Source organism: Polyodon spathula, chromosome 15 (genome assembly GCF_017654505.1).
Source record: "Polyodon spathula isolate WHYD16114869_AA chromosome 15, ASM1765450v1, whole genome shotgun sequence".
NCBI lineage: Eukaryota > Metazoa > Chordata > Actinopteri > Acipenseriformes > Polyodontidae > Polyodon > Polyodon spathula.
The window spans coordinates 8,930,872-8,951,883 of NC_054548.1; the positions used below are offsets into that span (position 1 = coordinate 8,930,872).

Here is a 21,012-nt window from a genome sequence, read left to right on the forward strand (position 1 = left end):
TCAGTGAAGACAGGTTTTAATATACCGCTCACAGCAATACTGCAAATTCTCAGCATCCAATCCACTTCACAGCAGGATCACGTTTCTCATCCAATATTATGTAGCAGTGATAACTGTCCCAAGCTTTGTCCCAGCGGTGCTGTAATTATAATCGTGTTTCCCTTTCCTGCCAGGCTGGAAGACAGTGACACAGATCCTGTTGGGGACAGCCCCTGAAAGTTAGGACATACTGTTATCCAATGCACACAGCTTCCTGTAAAGCAGAGTCAGCTGCAGTATTCCGGTAAGTAGGTGAGTAGCCTCCATCTGGTACCCAGAAACAGATTGAAATCCATCTTATCTAGTGGGGAATATCAATCAAATTTCACTGCCAGTAAAGTTCCCAGCTGCAGTTTCTTGTTCCAGAAGAAAATCAATGGCCTTTGTTGTTTATGGTGGCATCAACTTGGGTAAATACCAGGATTCTGATTGTTAAGAGCAGGTAGGACTTAGGAACTAGAGCTGTCCATCTGGGTGCGGTCATTGTGGGGCTGAGCTGTGCACTGACCATCTCAGTTCTTAGTAATCAGGTTAGCTTTAATAGTCTGTCCATTATTGAGTTCTGACAACTACTTTCTAATTCCATTTTCAACCACAAGGACACATCATTGCAAAGTGTAGTTCCGTGAAGTTTAACTGCTCTGAAACTGCATGATAACAGGATCATGGTAGTCTTGCAATTAAAAATCAATACTTCAAAATGTTGCTTCATATTAATGAGCTGTATTGACTGTAGTGATAGTTCATCTTCCAGTTACATTTTTTCAAAATTTGTGTCACATGAAGATATCAAATTGTTTTATGTTCCAGATCAAATTATCTTCAGTGGCAATGCAGTGACATCATCACAAGGGGAGAATGGAGCCAAAGGTGTTTTGCCAAACCAATGGTATCTGACTGGTAGGAACCAATACATACTGGTAATTTCAGTACCATAATACCATATTAATAACTCAGTGAAACTGTATCAGGTTCACTGTAGTATTTGTTGCAAACACATGGTGTTGTCATTTCTAATGGTCTTGTCTGGTAATGGCCCTGCAAAGGTTTCCTCCAGGTAATGCCCTAAGATTTGTCTGGCTAAGAATGAACTTCAGTCTCCTAACCTTCACACCCCCTAAATCCTCTCTGCTATATTGTGAGCATTAGTAAACTCAAGGCCAGATATAATACATCATGCTGATCTGTAGTATAACTATACTTTGCAGTTTCCAGTCTTCCTTTATGAAGTATAAGCTTTCTCAAAGAATACCATGGAGTGGAAAAAAATACTTAGCGATAAGCTCATGAAACACTGGAGAGTGTCGAATACAGGTTAATATATGGGAGCAATCACATTAGTATTTATCTACAACTGATACAGTAAGTACCAGCCATGTTGTTGAAAGTCACTGCAGTGGTCATCCTAAACCTTTAACAAGTCAGGCAAGATCGCTGTACCGCATTGTAGTAATATTTGTTATGAGAGTTTGATTTTATGGACCATACATCATTCATGTATTCATTTATTTAGCTTTATGTGGTGTAGTTTATTTTTATTACACTGTCTCATTTTCATTATTTAGGTATACCATGCTCTTTTCTCTTTCATAAAATAAACATACACTAATCCATGCTCAAATATTTTCACACAAAGTACTCAGCGGCTTGTTTTGTACTCCGTGAAAAATGATCTTTATGGGATAGTTGACAACAACAACTATATTAAACTGTCTTGGTGCTGGCAGGCAGAGAGAAAAACAAGCTTGGAGTGCTGATGTAAAACTGAACCACGGATTCACAGTACCTCTTGCTGGTAAACAGTGTTAAAAGAACAAACTGGGTTAGGGTTAGCTATAGTACTAGAAATCTATTTTACACAGCACTGCTTTATGTTTTATATAGCAGTTAAAACACTCACCTTTTAGCATTTGTCATCCTTATAAAGGTTTACCACAGTATTTTTATGAGGCGCACCCAACCTCTTACTACAGTTTCCCAAATGTTAGTTTTCAGTAAATAAACGATTGCATTCCAAAAAGGTAGTTTTAGCCCCTGCTTGCTACTACACACTAGGCTTTGGATTCCTTACAAATGAGATGATGCATATCAATGGAAACACCCCAGAGTGGTAGATCTCCTTGTTCTTCCACCTCTTCAAAACCAGAGACAGTTGAGAGGTGGACTTCCCCTAGAGACCCCATCACCTTGGCAACTGCCACTGGATGTGGTGATATCTGACTGAATGATGACATCAGAAACAATGGGATTGGTCATTTCCTCCAAACTGATTTTTTAATTGAAGTACACATATGGAAATAGTGTAACAACCCAGGTCATTTACCCATTGCTTGGGAAATCCTTAACCTCATTGTCAGATGTTAATTATATATTGACAAATGCAGGAAACTTTTATGAAGTAGAGGCATCAGCATTGTGAGATTCATTACCCTCACCCACAACTTTAAGGACTCAGTCACAGATTTACAAAGTAAAACTTTCACTAACCATATGATTACATTATAAACACCAAGTACCAAAGAACAAAACAAGCTGTGATAAAGATAGCTAATTGTATGTAGGGTTAGCATCAAAGAATTGCACACAGTTATAATATTTTTTTGTCATCTGGTATTTTTTTAAATCCACTACAATAGCAATAATGCAATAATTTAATTTGAATCCAACTCTGTCTGAAGAGAAACATCATCAGTGTAATGTCTGTCTTGAGATATTTTACTTCCTGAGAGGGGACTATCTTGAGGATCATATTTATTTATGATAGGGACTACCAGGTAGTTGGACTATCTAGTCCAAGTTCAGATTCTGATGATTCAGTTTTTTGGGGGGATATGTTTGGCTTTTCTTATATTTGGGCATAAAATATAAGACTTCACAGCTATTTTTGTTGCAGGGAAAGGAACACCAAAATAACCCCATATAAAAAATGGTCTGCTCTGTAGGTATTAGCTGCATGTTTCTCATAAGTGAGTCCTTTTATCTGCTCACCATTGCTTTTCATCATAGCATATGCTTTATTACATAATTATGGCATATTCAACATATATATGCATAGGAGCCCATGCCGACACTAATCTATTCCCTCAGTGTCCCAGGACATTAGTTCAGAATGAATCAATCATTGCTGATGACACCATTGAAGAAATGTATTTTCAGCCAGGTGCCCAACATCTCCCCTTTGTTTTCTCAGACCAGTATCAGTATTAACAATGATTACAACATTTGGCCTCTTTCTGCTCCTTCCTCTCCATGACTTCAGGAATTCAAAACATTTTGTTCCTTTTAAAATGCTTGAAGTAAACCATGCATTGTTTAGTTTTTTTAAGTGGGCCTATTGGTAAATATCTGTCACATGACTTTGAAATCCAGACATGATACAAGAAACGGTATATATTTAATAAAGCTTGAGAAGTTGTTGCTCCTTTGTCAGGGTTTTCTGTCCTGTGTCCAGAGATTATAAGCCCTGTCTTCAAATTCCCCATCCTGGATAACCCTTGATTGATACATTGAAATGGTTTAAATATAAAATAAATAATGATTCTGGAGACAATACAGGGTGCAATTTGTCATGCAATGTAATATGTTGCCCAACAACTCACCTTATGAAATCAAAGATGAGTGCTGAAATCATGTTTCTACTGTTTGAAGCTAATTCTGAAAATACTGTCATTTGTCTTTTGATTCTGGCTCAAGCAATTATGTTTCTCAGGTGACTGTGTTCTTTATCCTGAAATTTCATCTAATAGGATTATACAGTTTTGCGTTTATTGGGATTTCTATTTCAGACAGCCTGTCCAGTAATTCTGGCTTCTGTACTTTTGTAATTGCCTACCCTATACATGGGATTAAGAGTCCTGAGATGTGTGGTCCCAATGTGACCTGTCATTCTCCCTGTCTTTCTTCTTCAGGTCTTTGTAGCTGGGCTACAAAGTTTTTGTTCTGTACATTTGGTGTATTTCAGATGACTAGGTCTTGTTTGAGGCATTAATATAATTTAAACAGTTTTACAGATGGGAGGAACTAAAGCATAATTGAGGTGGATTCAATTGGCTGTTCCGTAAATATCTCTTTTGGCATAGGTCATTTGATGAAAATGGTCTGTTTGTTAAATTGTTAAGTTGTAGATATTGGCATAATGACATGTGACAAAGTGGTTGATAGTGTGCAGGTGCAAGTGATTAAAGAACAGGCATTTGTGATCCAGACTATTGTAATCCAGATGAAAAGGTTTGTTTTATTTATTTTTAAGTCCAGTGCCTGACAGCAAAACAAACAGTAAATAATAATGGAGGTAAGTAATACAGCGACGGATATTACTTAAATTATAATCTTGGTGTTGCCCCGCAAATAATAATCCTGTTTTTATTATACACCCACACAAAACCCAAAACACATACACAAGTCTGTTAGTGCGTGAATTAGTGCTAGTGGTTGTGATAGAGGTGCAGTGCTGTTTCGGGTTTGTGCTGGCCTCTGGCGACAGCTCCGGAACGTGTTAGCTATAATAATATATTACGTAACAAATAAGACAGAACAAAACAAACACTCACGATTATCCAACAACAATTCAGGTCTTTCCAGGTTACTTAATACCAACCAAAGCGAAGGAACAGATTATGATTCTCCATCCCTTTTTATGCTGTCACACATGATCCCTTGGTAAATGACTGCAACCGCCTCTCCAATCTGTGGCTACCACGTCGTTTCCCTTCCGGGTCAATGCGTTCTTGCAGAGTCTCACCTTCTGCCAGACTGGCTGACTTCCCGACCCTGAGAAAGAACTGTCAGACCAGACCATTCAAAGAACTCTGTTCTCGCTGCTTAGCGCCCTCACAGGTCAGTGAGGGAGATTTACTACCAAGAATCGTTGTATTTCTGTCACATGGCAAGACAAACATTGTTTTGCACAGATGATGGGTCTATTCTTATACACAGAATTTAGTAATCAAAAGACCTGGGCTTGTCTAGAAGTACTGTATTATATTGTGGAGTTATTCAATGTAACAGATGTTACATTTTCAAGAAATGGCTTCACAGCACACAACAGGTTGGTCTCTGAACCTTGAATTCTATCATCTGTCGCAACCTCTATATTGTGTGAGGGACACAGCTGTAACATTGCAGCTGTTCTTTGCACTATGCACGGAAATGTGCTTAAGCCTTGATGTGGTTTCACACACTGTCTACCCACCCCTCACTTGACCTGAGTGTGAATGGGCAGCTAATATATAATCAGTTATGCTACAAGTCTATCTGCATTTGAATTAAGAATGTACTCATCCAAGCTGAAAACCATCAATTTTGAATAAATGCCAAAATGAATTTCCAGCTGTGGTGCTGAATTGGCGATGCCCTGCTGCTGATGCTTGTGTAAGGTTTTAGTCACTGTTTTCCTTCCTCTGTACCAAGGCACATGCGTCACTTGTGGAAACATGTCGTTATGCAGTCAGGTAATAAGAGACACACTAGACTCCCTGACACCACCTGGGAGCACTTCAAATGATGTGCACTACAAGTTTACATGCTCACTTAGGAAGTGGTTCAGACCATTCTCATCAAAGATGATTAACTATGTATCTTTTTTTTTTTATATTGGACTCTTTAGTTACAGTAAATTATTGCATTATGCTTATGTCACTGCCAAGGACTTGTCTGCTGCTTTTCATTTGCGGCAAACAGAACAAGGCAGGGAATGGTAAAACAACAGTCAGAGGATATGAAAGAACAGAACAAAACAAAAACAGGACTAAAAGCGTCTGCTTTGTTTATCATGCTCATTAATCAGGAATCAAAGGTCTTCAACTTGACAATTTATGTTTAAATGGAGTAGCACTGTTGTTTTGTCACTTGTAGCTTGCCGCAAACTTTTTCATCCTGGGCATAGAATTGATCTGCAGAGCTGAACTAGCTGGTGTGATCCATGGAAAATCAATATGCTAAGCTATTTCATTTATACATGTTATGACAGAATCTCCAAAAGACAGACAGGCTGCTTTCTAAGAGGAATGCCAAGAAACTGAAATAAAAGTAAATCTATTAAAAGTGTCACGCACACTCGGGTGGAGTTTAGTTCATTAAATTGGATGAGGCTACACTGCAAGGGCTGTCTTCAATGCCAAGTAATTATTTTATAATCTAAAAAAAATGTAAAGCAAAACTGCCTTGTATCATAATTTAAAGGCTTACTTCACATCATCTACATTGTTATATTATTAAATATATTATCAGTTTAATATCCTATTATGTTTGTATCATTTTCTGTTGCTGTATCTGCTTACTTTTTCAACTAGGTCCATTTTGGAAAAGACTAAAAGCTTCATTTCTAATGTGAGGCAGTTTGATCAGGGGGTGTGCAACTGAAATTTCTGTCTCATGTGTTAATTACACAACAGACAATTATCTTAACAATAAAAATCGGGTGTGAATAACTTTTTTTTTTCTTTTTTTTTTTCAAACAAACTTTTTTTTTTTTGCATCACAGGCATCCCAAAAGAACATTTAAAACAGTGAAGACCATGAAAAATGTAAGAATGCAGATTTTCTTAGGTAAGAAACAAATATTACAACAATGGTAATAAACCCTTTTTTATTTTGACATGGGTTTACAACAAACTTAAGTGCCACGCCAGGGATGTAATTTTATGGTAATTAAGGATGGGCTATGCTAATATTTCCTGTAGAATACATCATAAGAACGTACCAATAATGAAACACACATTGCACTAAAAGGGGAGTTTACAAAGACTTTGTAAGATGATTTAGAATGATATTACAGAAATGCTCTAATTTTACCTATTAGAGGGCATCTGGGGTTACAGCAAATATAACTGGATCATTCTACTGTTCTCTGTTTTTCTATATCTCCAATGATAGTTACATGTTTCTATTAAGATTCCCTCATATAGCACAAAGGGGATTTCTTATATGTGCTGTGCTAAAGTTGTGTCAACATGCTACCGCTACTGCTAATTACATTTATTTATTTATTTTTAGCTGAGAAGGTTAATAGATACGAACGTTTATATGTATTAAAAATGCACAGTGTAAACATATTAACCTGTTTTGACATTACTCAGAGATGCATGTTTTGAAATTCCGAAGAATGTAATTTTGAAAATAGTGGGGAAGCACTAAAATCGCTCTGTGCCAAAATCTAGAAAAATATAATACCATGATGGTATGATAACATCAAAATTCTATAAAAACAACGTTCCATTCGGAATGCCCGAAGTCACTGTAAACATAGCCTGTGTAGATGGTATGTGTATTTCTTTAACATGACAGGTTTTCAGACAGGTGAATTAATCACTAGGGGTATCCCAGTTAACCTTTAGATCTGTTGCTTATTAATCCTATTGTTACTCATCAGATACATACAAAATCAATAATGAGAAAACAAATTTGTGGTACCACAATGTTTTTAATTTACTATGCAGAGTGACTGAGTCTGTGAAGGCGACAAGAGTAACAAAGCTGTTACAAAGCATAGCAACTAGCAGGAAGGAGCAGTTAAATCACTGTTGAACTTGCTTTAAACCACAACCCTGAAATTTTCATATGGCAACATGCTCTCTCCAAATTTCCTACTGTATGTTCATATGTAACAAATATTTTAAATTTTTCCAAATACCTGGGCATTTTGTCTAATGGGGCATGCTTGTAAAATCATCCTTCACCTTCCTTTAGCTTCATATTCACAAGCATCAAATAAAATATAGTGCAGCTGAATTCCTGTGATTAATCAGAAGTGTTGCCCTCTTGGATAAATAGAGTCTCCTTCCTCTTTTCTTCCTGCAAAACGAATTAGAATTGGGGACAGCAGGGAACTTCCAGTCTTTCAGTATTGGTTTCATTATTAATAGTTAAGATTAATTAATTACAAACAGTGCTTGATATACAGGAAGAGGAAGTGATGAATTGAGTAAACAGGCTTACTTAAAACAGTTCCAAAAAACATAGGACAGATCACCTTTATTCTTACTCTTACATATTGAACAGACCAGTTACATACCAGTATCTATCTGTAGAAGGAGCATGTACAAATAAATAATTGTAAGTCTTTTGATACAATACAACATTTTGCATGAAAGAAGAAACAAAATACATTTGAGTGTGGGGGATCCAGTGGTCCAGTAAAAGTAACTTTATGTATCGTCTACATTCCAGAAATTAAAAAAGCAGGTGAGGGCTGCATGCCACATTTCAGGCGTTTCAGGTTCTTTTCTTGTGTAGCATCATTAAACTGGAGCAACTAAATTGTGAACTTGGAAAACCTTTCAAACAAACAACCTTATCTTTTTACAATCTTGGCTTTGCCACAAGTGCAATTCTAATAATTGGTGTTATTTTGATTTCAACATGTGTTTTTTATTTTTCATTAAAACATGCAGGATGTGATGAGAACATATTGAGGCCGACAAGGGGGCCCTGGCTTGACAGCTAACTAACACAATCAGCGTGCAGCCACAGGCAGCACTGAAACTGTACATGCCATACTTAAAATAAACAAGAGGCAATCACTAGGCTACAGTATCTTTCAGGAGATCAATTGAGAGTAATGAAACCCATACAATGCTGAACAGTGAACAGCAATGGCAGCCAGAAACAGGCATAAGCCTACACCCTTTAAAACCTTCACTACAGAGAAGAACAGTTTGCACTGTTGTACTTTAACTGCTGTTACTTTATACCTATGCAATCTTACACTGGTAAATCTGCACAGTAATTTAGCAACTTGCTATGCTTATAGACATGCACATTGCCTCTGCAGATTACCTTTAGGGCAGGGCATTTTATAGCTGGAATTTGACCTGTGAATCATTCAGGCAGATTACATGCAGGCCCTAAAAAGATACAGAAACACAATGTTTCCACTTCTATCTTCTATCTTCTATTGTGTAGAAAGGAAGGCTGCAATGAAGAAAGCAAAATAAATAAATAAATAAATCAAGAGAAACTCCTTGGGATCAATCAGGTAACCAAGTGGAATAACTCTTTATAGAGCGGGAAGGCGTTTTGCTTAGAACCCCCCCTAACTGCAGAAGCCAATTACATAGCAGTTAATGCCCACAGTGGAGGGTAGTATTTCCTAATTCGAAATGCTGCAAACATTCACTTGGATGATCTTATCCTCTGTGTTCATTACCATCAGCATTATTTTTTACTTTGTTTAAAGTATATAGAGAATTAGGCAGAGACACATGGGACTTGATTGAATCAGCTTGAACTACTGTACCTGTGTAATCCTGCCAGCTCATTAATTATTTAACGAGTTATTCCTTTCTGCTCATGTGACTAAGCCTATTCAGGACCCATGTTGATCTACGGTATTGAATGCCCTGTGGGGCTTGATTATCGTATCAGTTTACCAGGCTGAAAAAATGCAGATCAAAGTCAGCTGGAACTTCCTGGCGGTAATTGATTTTAGGTAGTTAAACACTTCCTTATAGTTCATCGATTTTAAAGCAAAAGAACAGCTGGGCCTTAGACGTGGGCACCTTGACTGTTTCCTTCCTTATAATGTGTCTGGGGCTACCGATTGTTTTCTTTATTAACTTTAGGGGAATCTTTACATTGCTTTCATAAGCATAATATTCCAAAGCCCCTGTAACTTTGCTTGGAAAATTTAACAAACTGCAACACTGCTGGGTTTTTTTTTTTTTTTTTTTTGTTCTCTACACTAGCCATTCGTTTCATTCAGAGCATCAGAGTCATTGTAGGGAGGAGCATAATCTGTGACTTTCAAAATACAGATGATCTTCCACATTGTCAGATTGATTGATAGATTTTATTACATTTGAGTGCAGTTAAGAAAAGTACTGCCTTGGAATGGTTTACATCTTATCTTACAAATAGACAAACATTTGTGTCCCTAGATACATTCTCCTCTTGTACCAGGGAAATAACATCTGGGGTCCCTCAGGGCTCCATTCTTGGACCTTTGCTCTTCTGCATGCGTATATATATATATATATAATATATATATATATAATATATATATATATATATATATATATATGATATATCTTGAGAGACTTAGAATTAGATAGCATCTTAATCTAAAATGTTAATACGACAATACAATTACTACGTGTCTCAAATAAACCAGTACTTTGATAGACTTTGGAAACGTCAATGAACCGACGGTCGGACATAACGTCTACAATGTGAAACTTATTTCTGTTAAAAAAATGTTGAACTATTACTATTTATAGTATATATATATATATATATATAGATATATATATATATATATCTATTATATATAATATATGATCTTAGCAGAACAGTGTGAGAGTCGTTTTAGACCCAGAGCTTACTTTTGCTCATTGTAATTGCAATATTACTAGAAAGTCATTCTTTCATCTTAGAAATAAAGCCAGACTTAGATCCTGCTGGATTTCGGAGGATGCGATTAGTTAATACTTTTGTCATGACCGGGGTTATGAGTGCACTCTTCCACTCGTATTTTAACAAATACATGGGCTGGACAGCACATTACCCCTGTCTTGAAAACACTTCCCGTGCGAGACTTATTGATATAGTTTGGCCTTTGCAACAGCCTATCTCAGTATCTAAGTTTTATTAGTGTAGTTTTGTACTCAATAAGCCTCATTTATGAAAGGGCATAAATGTAGCTGCAATGTGCACCATAAATCTAAGTTTACTGTCCCATTTACTAACATAGAACGCATTCATTTACATGCACACTACTTGGCTAATTTACATACCATAGTGTGCAAACTACATGTACTGTGAGCAATAATTTAATGTTCACAATAATGTCCAAGACTTACCCGTGACCACTGTGATATAAAAAGCCCCAGCAGTCCTGGCGTATCTTTTGTTCGGTGGCTTATTGTGAAAGGTGGAGCTGGCTTACATTGACCAAAAATGAGTGATAAACAGACACAGCCCTCTGCAGGGACAGTGCAAACTAAAAATTGGGTGTTCAACATTCTAGTGGATGCGGTTATTTTAAATTATAATACCTTGCTTGGTCCAGTGTTTTATTTATTTGTACAGATCTAATAAACTATAAAATAAAATTGTAGGTTATAAAAATTATAACATGAATTCCCATTTATTCACGCTTAACATAACATGTTATTTAAAGGTCAAACATCTTTATAATTAAAATGTCATAGCCTGGAATTTGTGATAAAGAAATGAGATGGAGGCAAGCTGGCCTCATCTCCATAGCAACAGTATAACGTTTGCGGCCTCATGTTACTTTGGCTAACGCTCTACATTCTGAAATGGGTGCTTCAATTTGGTTATAGTAAAGAGACATGTTTGCAACTAGTCAAGGTTACAATGAAAAGTAATTTTCTTTGTGTGGCCAGTATAAAAGCAGGACATCATGCTGCTCTCAGGTGAAGCTTCTGCTTGAAACAACACCTCAGAGCAGCCAGGTAAGCCTGTTTATTTTAATGTTTTACGTTGTATAAATATCTGTGTATTATGTCAGTAACAAATCACAAGGTAATATTCACCCAGAACATTTGTTCTGAGATTGTCTAGTCAGTTAGAGAAGGGGTGAGTAGTGAAAACAAATGGAATTGCCAGCTGTAAGTAACATCCAGAAAACACCCTAAATGATTCAGTACATTTGGAAGAAAACTCAAATATTGTTTAAATGGCTTAAAAAGAGGCTCCTTTATTAAGCAAAACCCTGAAAGGACACCGCCCCGTTGAGTCATCACACACAGTATCAACGCTGCGGATGCAAATGAAGGTTTTCTCTAATTGAATTAAAGAATTGAAAAGAACTGTAGAAACTATACTTGGGGAATGTAATAAATGTATAGTTGCAGAAAGGTTGACGTTGTGAAACGTAAAAGGGGTGTGTCATGTTGCTTCATAACAAAAGTAAATTACCAGATAAACAGAGCTAAAATAATCAAAGCGATCTATGGAACTGAATAAGAGGAGGTGGTGCTGTTTTTAAGAATAAATTAATGTGTGCTATTTGCTATGAATTCTAATTGAAGGATGAATGTATATTTAGCAAACTGATTGATAAAGAATGCAGTATGATTTAGTAATATTCTATATTCTATATTATTTGGGTATTTAAAACACCAACTCTCCCTACATTTCTATGGGAATGGTTTAAACAGGTAAAGATTTTGTTGAGGTGTTATTGTGTTTATTATACAGTGTATGTACATTCATACATATTTATTTATTTTTAAACTGCTCAAATTGTTTTGGCATTTAATTTAATTTTTATTTTTTTTAGGTACAGTATTAGATTTTTTGCAGTAACTATGTTATCCAGTCCAATTTTCCTAAGTGTCCTAAGTGAAGCCGGATTGTACAGGTTTTACTGTAGCTTAATATGGTAGGCCTTTAAACTGTGCCTTGACGCAATCATTTTCATGTACTCTTAATCCATTAGCATCAGGTTTTTCATCACTGACTGGAAAGAGAGCCTGCCCCAGCGCCTGTTTTTTTCAGTTACAGAATTGGACAGGTTTTTTTTTGTTTTTTTTTCTGAAATTGGAAAGTGCTGGGTTTCAAAAATCTGTTTTCCATTTGAAGAGTGAGCTCTTTCCCTCCACTCTGACGCATGTTATGAGGCAGTGTTCACTGAGCAAGCAAGCAGTAAATAGGCTCTATGACCTGTGTGCTACCAGTGCCCCTCAGCTACAGTGGGCAGTTCTGTAAACCTATTGTCCTACTGCCTACTGACATGCTACTGTGAACATCCTCTATGTGGATATACATCTGCATCAAGCGCTTGCTATTGATTTAATGTTGTTAAAATGTATATAAGAACAATAGAAGAGCCAGTCCATTCCCTACTAGCTTATTGAACCCACATCCAGATAGCTTTCAAATATTGGATGGTGTTGACTTTGCTGATCCCTTTCAGGATTTTAAAACCTTTAATCAAGTGTGGCTTTGGAGAGAGTCCACTGAAGGGCAACCAGACTTATTCCCGGGCTTAAATATGTTATGAAGATGGAAAGAAAGTGGTACTTACTGTTTACTGACAATTACAAGCATTGCATGTCAATATCTACGCAAATATCAAATCAGTACATTTGCTAATACTGTATGTCAGTGCAGGAAAAACACAATATCTAGTTTCAAAATACCATTACATTTCAGCATCTTACACTGCAGGATTCCTTGCCATGATTAAAAGTGCATCAATAATTATTCATTTCCAACGTCATCTGTTGGTTGAGGAGAGTTAAACCAATTAAAGGTTTCTTGAAACAATTTATGTAGACAGATGTGAGACTGCTGGTTTCTGAGTTTTAATGTCTTGCTATTGACCTCATGCGTGTGTTTATTGCCTATTTATTTCCAAACATTTACCAGTGACTGCCAATCAGAGACCATTGCCTACACTTTTGTGCGATGAACACTAATCTAATAAATGACATGCTGTCACCAGGTGTCTGCCCCTTTATGAGTGTGTAGATATATATTGGCTTGCTGAGGTCAATACCTCTGTCTGCTGTGTACTGCTTGCTGGTTCTGACGTCACCACACTTGCTGTTCAAGCCATCCTTGTGACACATGCTTTTTCAGAAAACTGAGTTTTGGAAATTATCCCAGGACTGTTTATACAATATACAACAAGAGAGAGAAAATGGTAATCACAACATCCAATGTGTCAAGTTCTATAGTATGATGAAGCTATACAGCTGGATCTGAACATGTAATACATATCCAGCAGCTGCTCCTGTTGTGTTTATAGCTTTGAGATAAGCTATAAATATAATATAAAATATGTTGCAAAATGGTTTTGCATAGGACTCTGTCACTCTGGAGCTAAAGCAGCTATATTGTTGGAAGCCGCTGTCTTGACACTTTCTTTTGAAAAGACAGAGAAAATACATTCAAAATAGTTTAAAAATATTTATATGCTGTATATACATAAACAGTTTTTTTTTTAATTATTATTCTGATAGTATATTGCTGATATTGTAATCAAATCAAAATAATACGTTTGTTTTATTCTCTTATTTTAACGTGCACATGCATTTTCTCCTAAAAGACCTTCCTTCCTCAGTTTTCCTGCCTGTCCTTTACATTTTTTTTGCACTTTTTATTTGTTGTTTAAGTGCTTTTCAGGCACCAAGCATAGCACACATCTAAACTCTGTACCTTGCTTCCCTTCGAACCAGACTCAGTAAATACTAATCTTACTGTTTTAGTGGCCATGCCAAGTGTAGAAAAAGTTTCCAATGACTAGACAGAACATTTTAAACATTTGAAAGTATGAAAGCAAAATACCATCTATATATTTTTTTTCTCTGGCTTTCTTCCAAAACAAATATTTCTAGATATCTATTTCCATACACTGTTTACTTTTCTATGCACTTTTATTGTACCAGGGTGATAGCTTATATGTATGATAACAAGCTTGACCCAGTTGGCACAAGTTCAGCATATGTAAGTTGGCAGAGGATGCAAATGTTATCAGAAACCTGTCCCCCAAACCTCTGAATTTCCTCCAGCTTTCTTTCCATTTTCAATTTTAAATGAGGCGCTGGAGAGCTGGAATCTAATATCCTGTGATGTCGAACACAGTCGAAATGTAAGACTTCTTCATCACTGTTCTATTAAAGCTGCTCTGCATTCAAAAGAAGAGACCCTCCAGAGAATGGATTCATAGCAGCCCCATCGAAGGCTGTGATTGATCTCTGGCCAATCAGAGATTATGACCACCCACCACCACCACCACCTCAATTCCCTTGCTTACATGCACTAATTTATCCATGTCTTCAAAACATTAAGCATTCTAAGGTCAAATAGACAAACGTTACTTACAATCCCATCAAGACACATGACTTAAATGATCGGAAAGTTCAAACACATTTTTTCTGTAACCCTAATAAGCAAATAACATATAAGGGGAATTTACTATTACAATTTTAACATATAGGCCTATATTCTTAAAGCTGTTTCCTCAAAATCTGCCTTTTTTATAGCAAAATTATAGCAATTCTAATATGAATAAGAAACAACATAAGAGTCTTTGCAAGCCTAACCCAAAGTATATATTTTTAATTCAATTTTCAAATAGTATTCCGATATTGGCTTTTTACTAAATTCTGTGGATTTTCACTATAGCCTTACTTAGTGTTCTAGAAAGACAGCTCTAGTGCTCTTACTTTGTAGTATCACATTAATCACAAAATTGAGAAATAAGAAAATTATCCAGATAATCTTGCTTGTTGGGGTGGTTTGTCAAAGGTTCTTTTTCTTAAAAAGAAATCTTTATTGAAGGCCATATAGCCCTTGTTTGAAAGGTAATACCACTTAAGGAAATGAATTCATTTTACTCTTTTTTTTTTTTTTTTATATACATGTATAAAGATGGAAATAATTGAGCTATTTTCCTGTGCGAACTCAGCTAAATTCTGCGGGACTGGCTTGGTGGTGCTGCATTCTTGACCAAAAGGCGCCTGCGAAGAGTGCCATGGAGACCAGGGATGCTGATCTGATTTTTCTTTGGCTCCTAAAATGTGGCAGCAGACAGGAAGGCACATCAAGCAGGCAGTGTTTACATTGCCAGGTAACACCACGGGCGCATTCCATTCCAAATCCAACTGAATGACCTCCAAGATACAGGCTTACATTACATGTCTGTGGCTACAAGAGGAACACCTTCAGCCATACTAAAGTCTCTGAGTCAGCAACTGTAAACAGAAAATAGCCCAAGAAGTTGTGAACTGTGAAACGCCCACAAACCTCAACCAGCATTAAAAATATGTATATTTATCCAACTAAGTATACAAGCAGCGGAAATAGGTATTATTGTTAAGACCATTATTCCTAAAAAAAAAAAAAAAAAAAACAATTAAAAACTGTATTGTAAAGTATCTGGTCTCAGATGTTCTTGAACTTCAAGAACAGGGCACTTCAAACAAGTTACATGTCATTTCTCATACTGATAACAGCTGTAAAATCCTAATCCTTGAGTGATTGATAATTTAAATTAAATTGCAAGGCAGTTTATTAGATGTAATTTATCAGTTTAGAATTGGATATTACCCCAGGCAATAGAATGTATGTGCATGTGTGTGTTAGTTTTAACAAATGTGGGATCATTAATAGTAATCTTGCGTCCATATTAGCATGTACCTGCATTTAAGTTTGTGCATACTGACACACCTGCCTACTACTGAAAGACTACTGAGTAATACCAGATCTGCTGTCTCTCCCTGGGTGGTGAAAACTGACTTGCAACAGGGAGATACAGATTTTTTATATTGATGCATGGATGTATTTGCATAAATAATGCACCAATCATGTGAGGATCAGCCCGTTTACATAAGATGTGTTACTGTAACAGGAGGCTGGATCATGCATTCTCCAAGTGCCTTAACCACTGCACAAAAGAGCCAGGCTGATTTGCACAAGCTGTTATAGATCATGTAACTTTATCTGAGCTGCAGGGGTCAGCTGTTTCTAATTTTATTGTGTGCTTAATGTTTTATCATTTCTCTAATCTTCCACTGAAATGCTCAGACCATGTGCAAAATGAAACTTTGTCCCTGTGAAGAGTCTTTCTTACAAATTCATACCATGTGCAGGATGTTATACTGTTGAGTTTTCTTTTCTTCTTTTTTACAGTGGAAAGGCCATTGTGCTTGTTTTGAACACACGTGTTGAGAAGGTGTTTTAATAACATGCTTCAAAAGAAAGGATTGATGTGACTGACTTGTTGAGCTGATAGTCGTTCCAATAGCTTTCATCTTTGGACAGTATATAAATGTAATGTCTGCAGGAAAATAACATGTTTGTACAATACTTGAATAAGTATATGTGGATGTGGTATATGACATATTTCTTTAAAATAATTTGTTCTGTAGTTCTATTTTTTTCCTACATTTCTATTCCGTGTTGTACTGTATTAGAAGACCGGCACAGATACATACGTTTTATTTCACAAATAGCTTCTCCATCATTGTAAATCCAAGTTTTACACGGATATCTCAAATTTTTTACACAAATTCCTATAAAAATATGAAAACATTTGTCTGATTGAAATTTACAAAATCTATAGAAGGAAGTTTGATGATGTTCTATCAAAATCAATACAAAAAAGATTACTTTATTTATGCAAGTGGACGCAGGCATTTTTCTGGAAAAGTTTATTTGAGGGAAGAAAACATGCAGTCTTCTCCAATAAAGTTTTAAGCAGATTTTATAAGATGTTGCTGAGTTTGTTTAGCGCCCCTCTTACAATTCACACTGGGCACATTTGGTTCACAGGTGTTTCCCTCCAGGCTCTTCTGGGGTTGGACTCAAGTACTAAAAGAAACTCATGGACCACAACAACACAGTGTTAATAATCTCCTTACACGGCAAAACTCACTGTTTCAGCTTAATCTCATTTATTTTTTTGATTTTTAGGAACCTGCTTGAGCGTCCCTTTCTCTCTCTCCACCCTACCCCCTCTCTCCTCCTCCTGTTTGTATCTCTGACCTCTCCCTAGCAAGTTTTAGTCCCGATTTAGTGCACTTTCATTGCAAAAAAAATCTGAGATTAATAATTAATTAATAACTAATTAATTACATCTATTTCTGACACGTCAAACACATTGAACATTACCTGTTCCTACAGCAATGTGCATTTGAATGTGTTAACCATTCACATCTACTGAAAGCAGTATCATATTTACATCAAGCTGAAATAAATAATAATAATAAAAAAAAAAAAACACACAGGCTTGGGTGTGAGAAAGCGCAGGCAACCCAGACTCCTTTAGGTTTAAACTGCATAACAGAGGTTTTAGGATTTGTGTTTGTATATATATATATATATATAGAGAGAGAGAGAGAGAGAGAGAGAGAGAGAGAGAGAGAGAGAGAGAGAGAGAGAGAGAGAGAGAGAGATGGGTTAGCACTAATATGCATTACCTCTCTTTTATTTACATTTACTTACATCAAAGTCTTTATAGTTTAATAAAGACAATTTAAAGATTTTCAAATGTTCGTACATAACTTATAAAAATCTGTTTTCAATGAATTGTGTTGTTAGAAAAAGGTACTCTTGCAGACTTGTACTCCATCGCTGCATTAAAAGTTAACACATGCAGCAGATTAGGGAACTGCTATGTTACCCAAGACAGGAAGGTAGTTTGTAATTTGAATGGAAGCAACGTTGACATCACTTAGAAAACCTCATCACTGATGAGGGGTCTTCGTACCCTTGGTTGAAAACCTTTGCCTTATAGCAAAAATGCAAGGTACTGTCCATGAAACAATTAAGAAAATTAAGCCTTTCATAAATCAAAAGGTTACATTTGTAGATATGTGTGAAAGAAATATTTCTGACAAAAAAGTTGTGTGGTAACTAAGCTTGATTCACATTTATACCGTATACATTATACATCTTTAAATGTCTTATCACATTATAGGACAAATACAAAAGTCTGTATTTTGGAATCCTCTGCCTCTGTTTCTGTCAACGTTCTGTCAAAGATATTGTTTGTTGCTGTTGTCCGAGTAACAGCCCCAACTTCCTGTTGCTGTTGCCTATGCCTGTTTGACGTTGATAATGGGCGTGTTGCCCACAAGTGTACGTGGCAAACGCGAACCATCCTAGGGACCGATGGGTTCACAGTTGAGCAAAAAACAGACAAAAGCCATTGCAGAGCTCCCCTCTGGAGCAGACCGCATTTAGGTCAACTGGACTTAGGCTGAACCTAGTGTGGCTGCGTTTACACTACAAAAAGAAAAGACCTTAGCCACCTCAAAGCCGGTTTAAAAGTGACGAGTGTAAACTGGGTATTGGACTGAGATACATTGCATCTCCATTACTTTTTAAATGTTTCAAATAATGTCAATCACCCTTTCGCGGTACACCATTGTTCAGGTATCAATATCCTTCTTGTGTTTTACTTGACTGTCACATCTGCTCCGAGTGGGAAGAATCAGCATGTGATTCCTTCCAGCAAAAGACCATCAACAAATTATGACTTATGAATGAATGCAAAACTTAATTACCTGCTTCCTATTACCAGTACGTCCAATGTTCAGCAAGGAAAGGATTACTATCTTACCTCAATCCATTACATCCCTGCTGTGAACCAGAGTACTCCTCCTCCTCCCCAACCTCTACATGCTGCTTGGCTTCATCTAACAGGGGAGAGTAACTATCCTGCACCCCTGCCTATGTCTTCCCTATGGTCAGCCTCTCCACTTATCTGCAAGCTAACTTATGGGCAGGGTACTTTGAAAGGAAAGGCAAAATAATGCAGTATAAAATATGTATAATGTAGTAGTGTTGTCAAGTCTATGTTTTAATAAATAAACTATCGCCTTAGTTTCCAGACTGAAACAGTTTTTAATGGCAATATTATGCAAAATTGGGTTAATCTGAAATTGTGGAATATCAATTTCTAACAGGACACCCTCAAAATCAACATAACAGCACAGATTTTGTCTTGACAGGACTTTACATATTAGTATGGTACAGTACAACCTGTGATACATTTACGTAATGAAATAAAACAAGCCAAGTCAAGCCAAATCTGAACTGCTCTATGTTTTAATTAGGTTTCCAGGAATGGATCCACATGGCAGATACACAGAGCTAACTCCTCTTGTAAACTAAATCAGCTGTTCTTCTGGTGTCTCTGCTCTTCATAGGGAATTCTGGTCTTGCAGGAATTCTAGAAGCTTCTTTGTTATTATAAATAGTGAATACTGAACTAAGACACAAAGTGACCAATTTCATTTAAGTGCTTAGGAATTCTTAAGTCATTTATTTCTAGATTTGCAATTATAATGGTGATAATGACACTTTATTTGTTGTATAATGTATGTAGGTGAGATTTGAATGTTTTTGTAACAGCAACTTAATGTGTAATTGTAGCCAAAAGCAATAGTCTTGACAAGCTTTAGAATAAAAATTGACAGAAGATGCCATTACAGTAGGATCCAGCACTGTTCCAGTAGTCTGAAAGTAATTCCCCAGATACGTCTGTATCAATTAGGGTTAAACATGCTTACTTTTCCATACATTGCACTTGTCATATAAACAGAGTTCTTTCTACATGAGTTCTATAGCAGAGTTCCAAATTCTACAGTGAAAAGTTTGCAATCCAGATCTGTTTTCATAGATGTACTTTGAGTCCAGATTAAACAAGGACATTCTAGACTTCGATCTCTGTCAGATATACTGAGTCTTACAAAAAGTAAACCTACTGAAGCTCGGCACAAACAGTTCTAAATGATTATGCTTTTACGAGAGGATTACTAGTTTGAACAATCGGACCCTCAGTGAGACTTGCATCTCCAAGAAGCTTGTAGCCAGCAGATATTTTTACTATGGATTCAGGCTGCCATCCAGTGGCTGTTAGCAAAAAACCGTAGCAGCAAGCCTTCCTCCAGTAAAGTGTTTATATATTTGTTTGATGAAAGCATTTCAATTAGATTCTGTAATTGTATTATTGTGAGACACTTACAAACAGCTACGATAAAAAAGACTGTGATTGATGTGCCACGGGTTACAGAAAAACTAATATTAAAGTTGTTTTGACCCCATTCACATGGCCAGGCTTTTCAATTTGTGACAGCATATCATTGTTTTTGGGAGCTAGAACTACATATTTCTATTTTTTTTTTTTTTTTTTAGATTTGATCTTTGTTTATTATTTATCAAAACCACTTACATGTCAGAAATATAATTCCCAAATGTCAACATAAGATGATCTAATAACATAATGCTACACCAGTATTACCAGTCTACACCAAACTGTGATATGATGAAATATGACTCGTGGTTCACCAAAGATCCAGCAGCATCCATTCTCCTTGCTCATGATGGCAGGACCAGAGGACACACCCAATGGGAAAATAAGTGGAGACAGACTAAAGACAGAGAGCAAGAGACACAGTGTGAGTAGTGAGGGTATGGAATGGGTTACCTAACCATGTTGTTGATGCTGACTTGACAAGTTTTGAGATCAACCAGCTACTAGGAACCTGACGAGCA

At 36.5% G+C, this 21,012-nt stretch overlaps 1 protein-coding gene across 3 annotated transcripts in view; it reads left to right on the top strand.

Annotated features, from left to right (window-relative positions):
* The first annotated feature begins 892 nt into the window (after positions 1-892).
* Positions 893-21,012, top strand: part of LOC121327906 (methyltransferase N6AMT1-like) — a 44,532-nt gene continuing 24,412 nt past the window's right edge. The window contains exons 1-2 of one of the 3 annotated variants that reach the window (XM_041272236.1): positions 893-959; positions 6,521-6,585. In XM_041272236.1, the coding sequence (XP_041128170.1) occupies positions 6,555-6,585 (31 nt within the window). In that variant the 5' untranslated portion in view covers positions 893-959; positions 6,521-6,554. Of the gene's footprint in view, positions 960-5,570; positions 6,159-6,520; positions 6,586-21,012 lie in introns of those variants that run through there. The other 2 variants (XM_041272235.1, XM_041272237.1) reach the window with 2 other exon arrangements.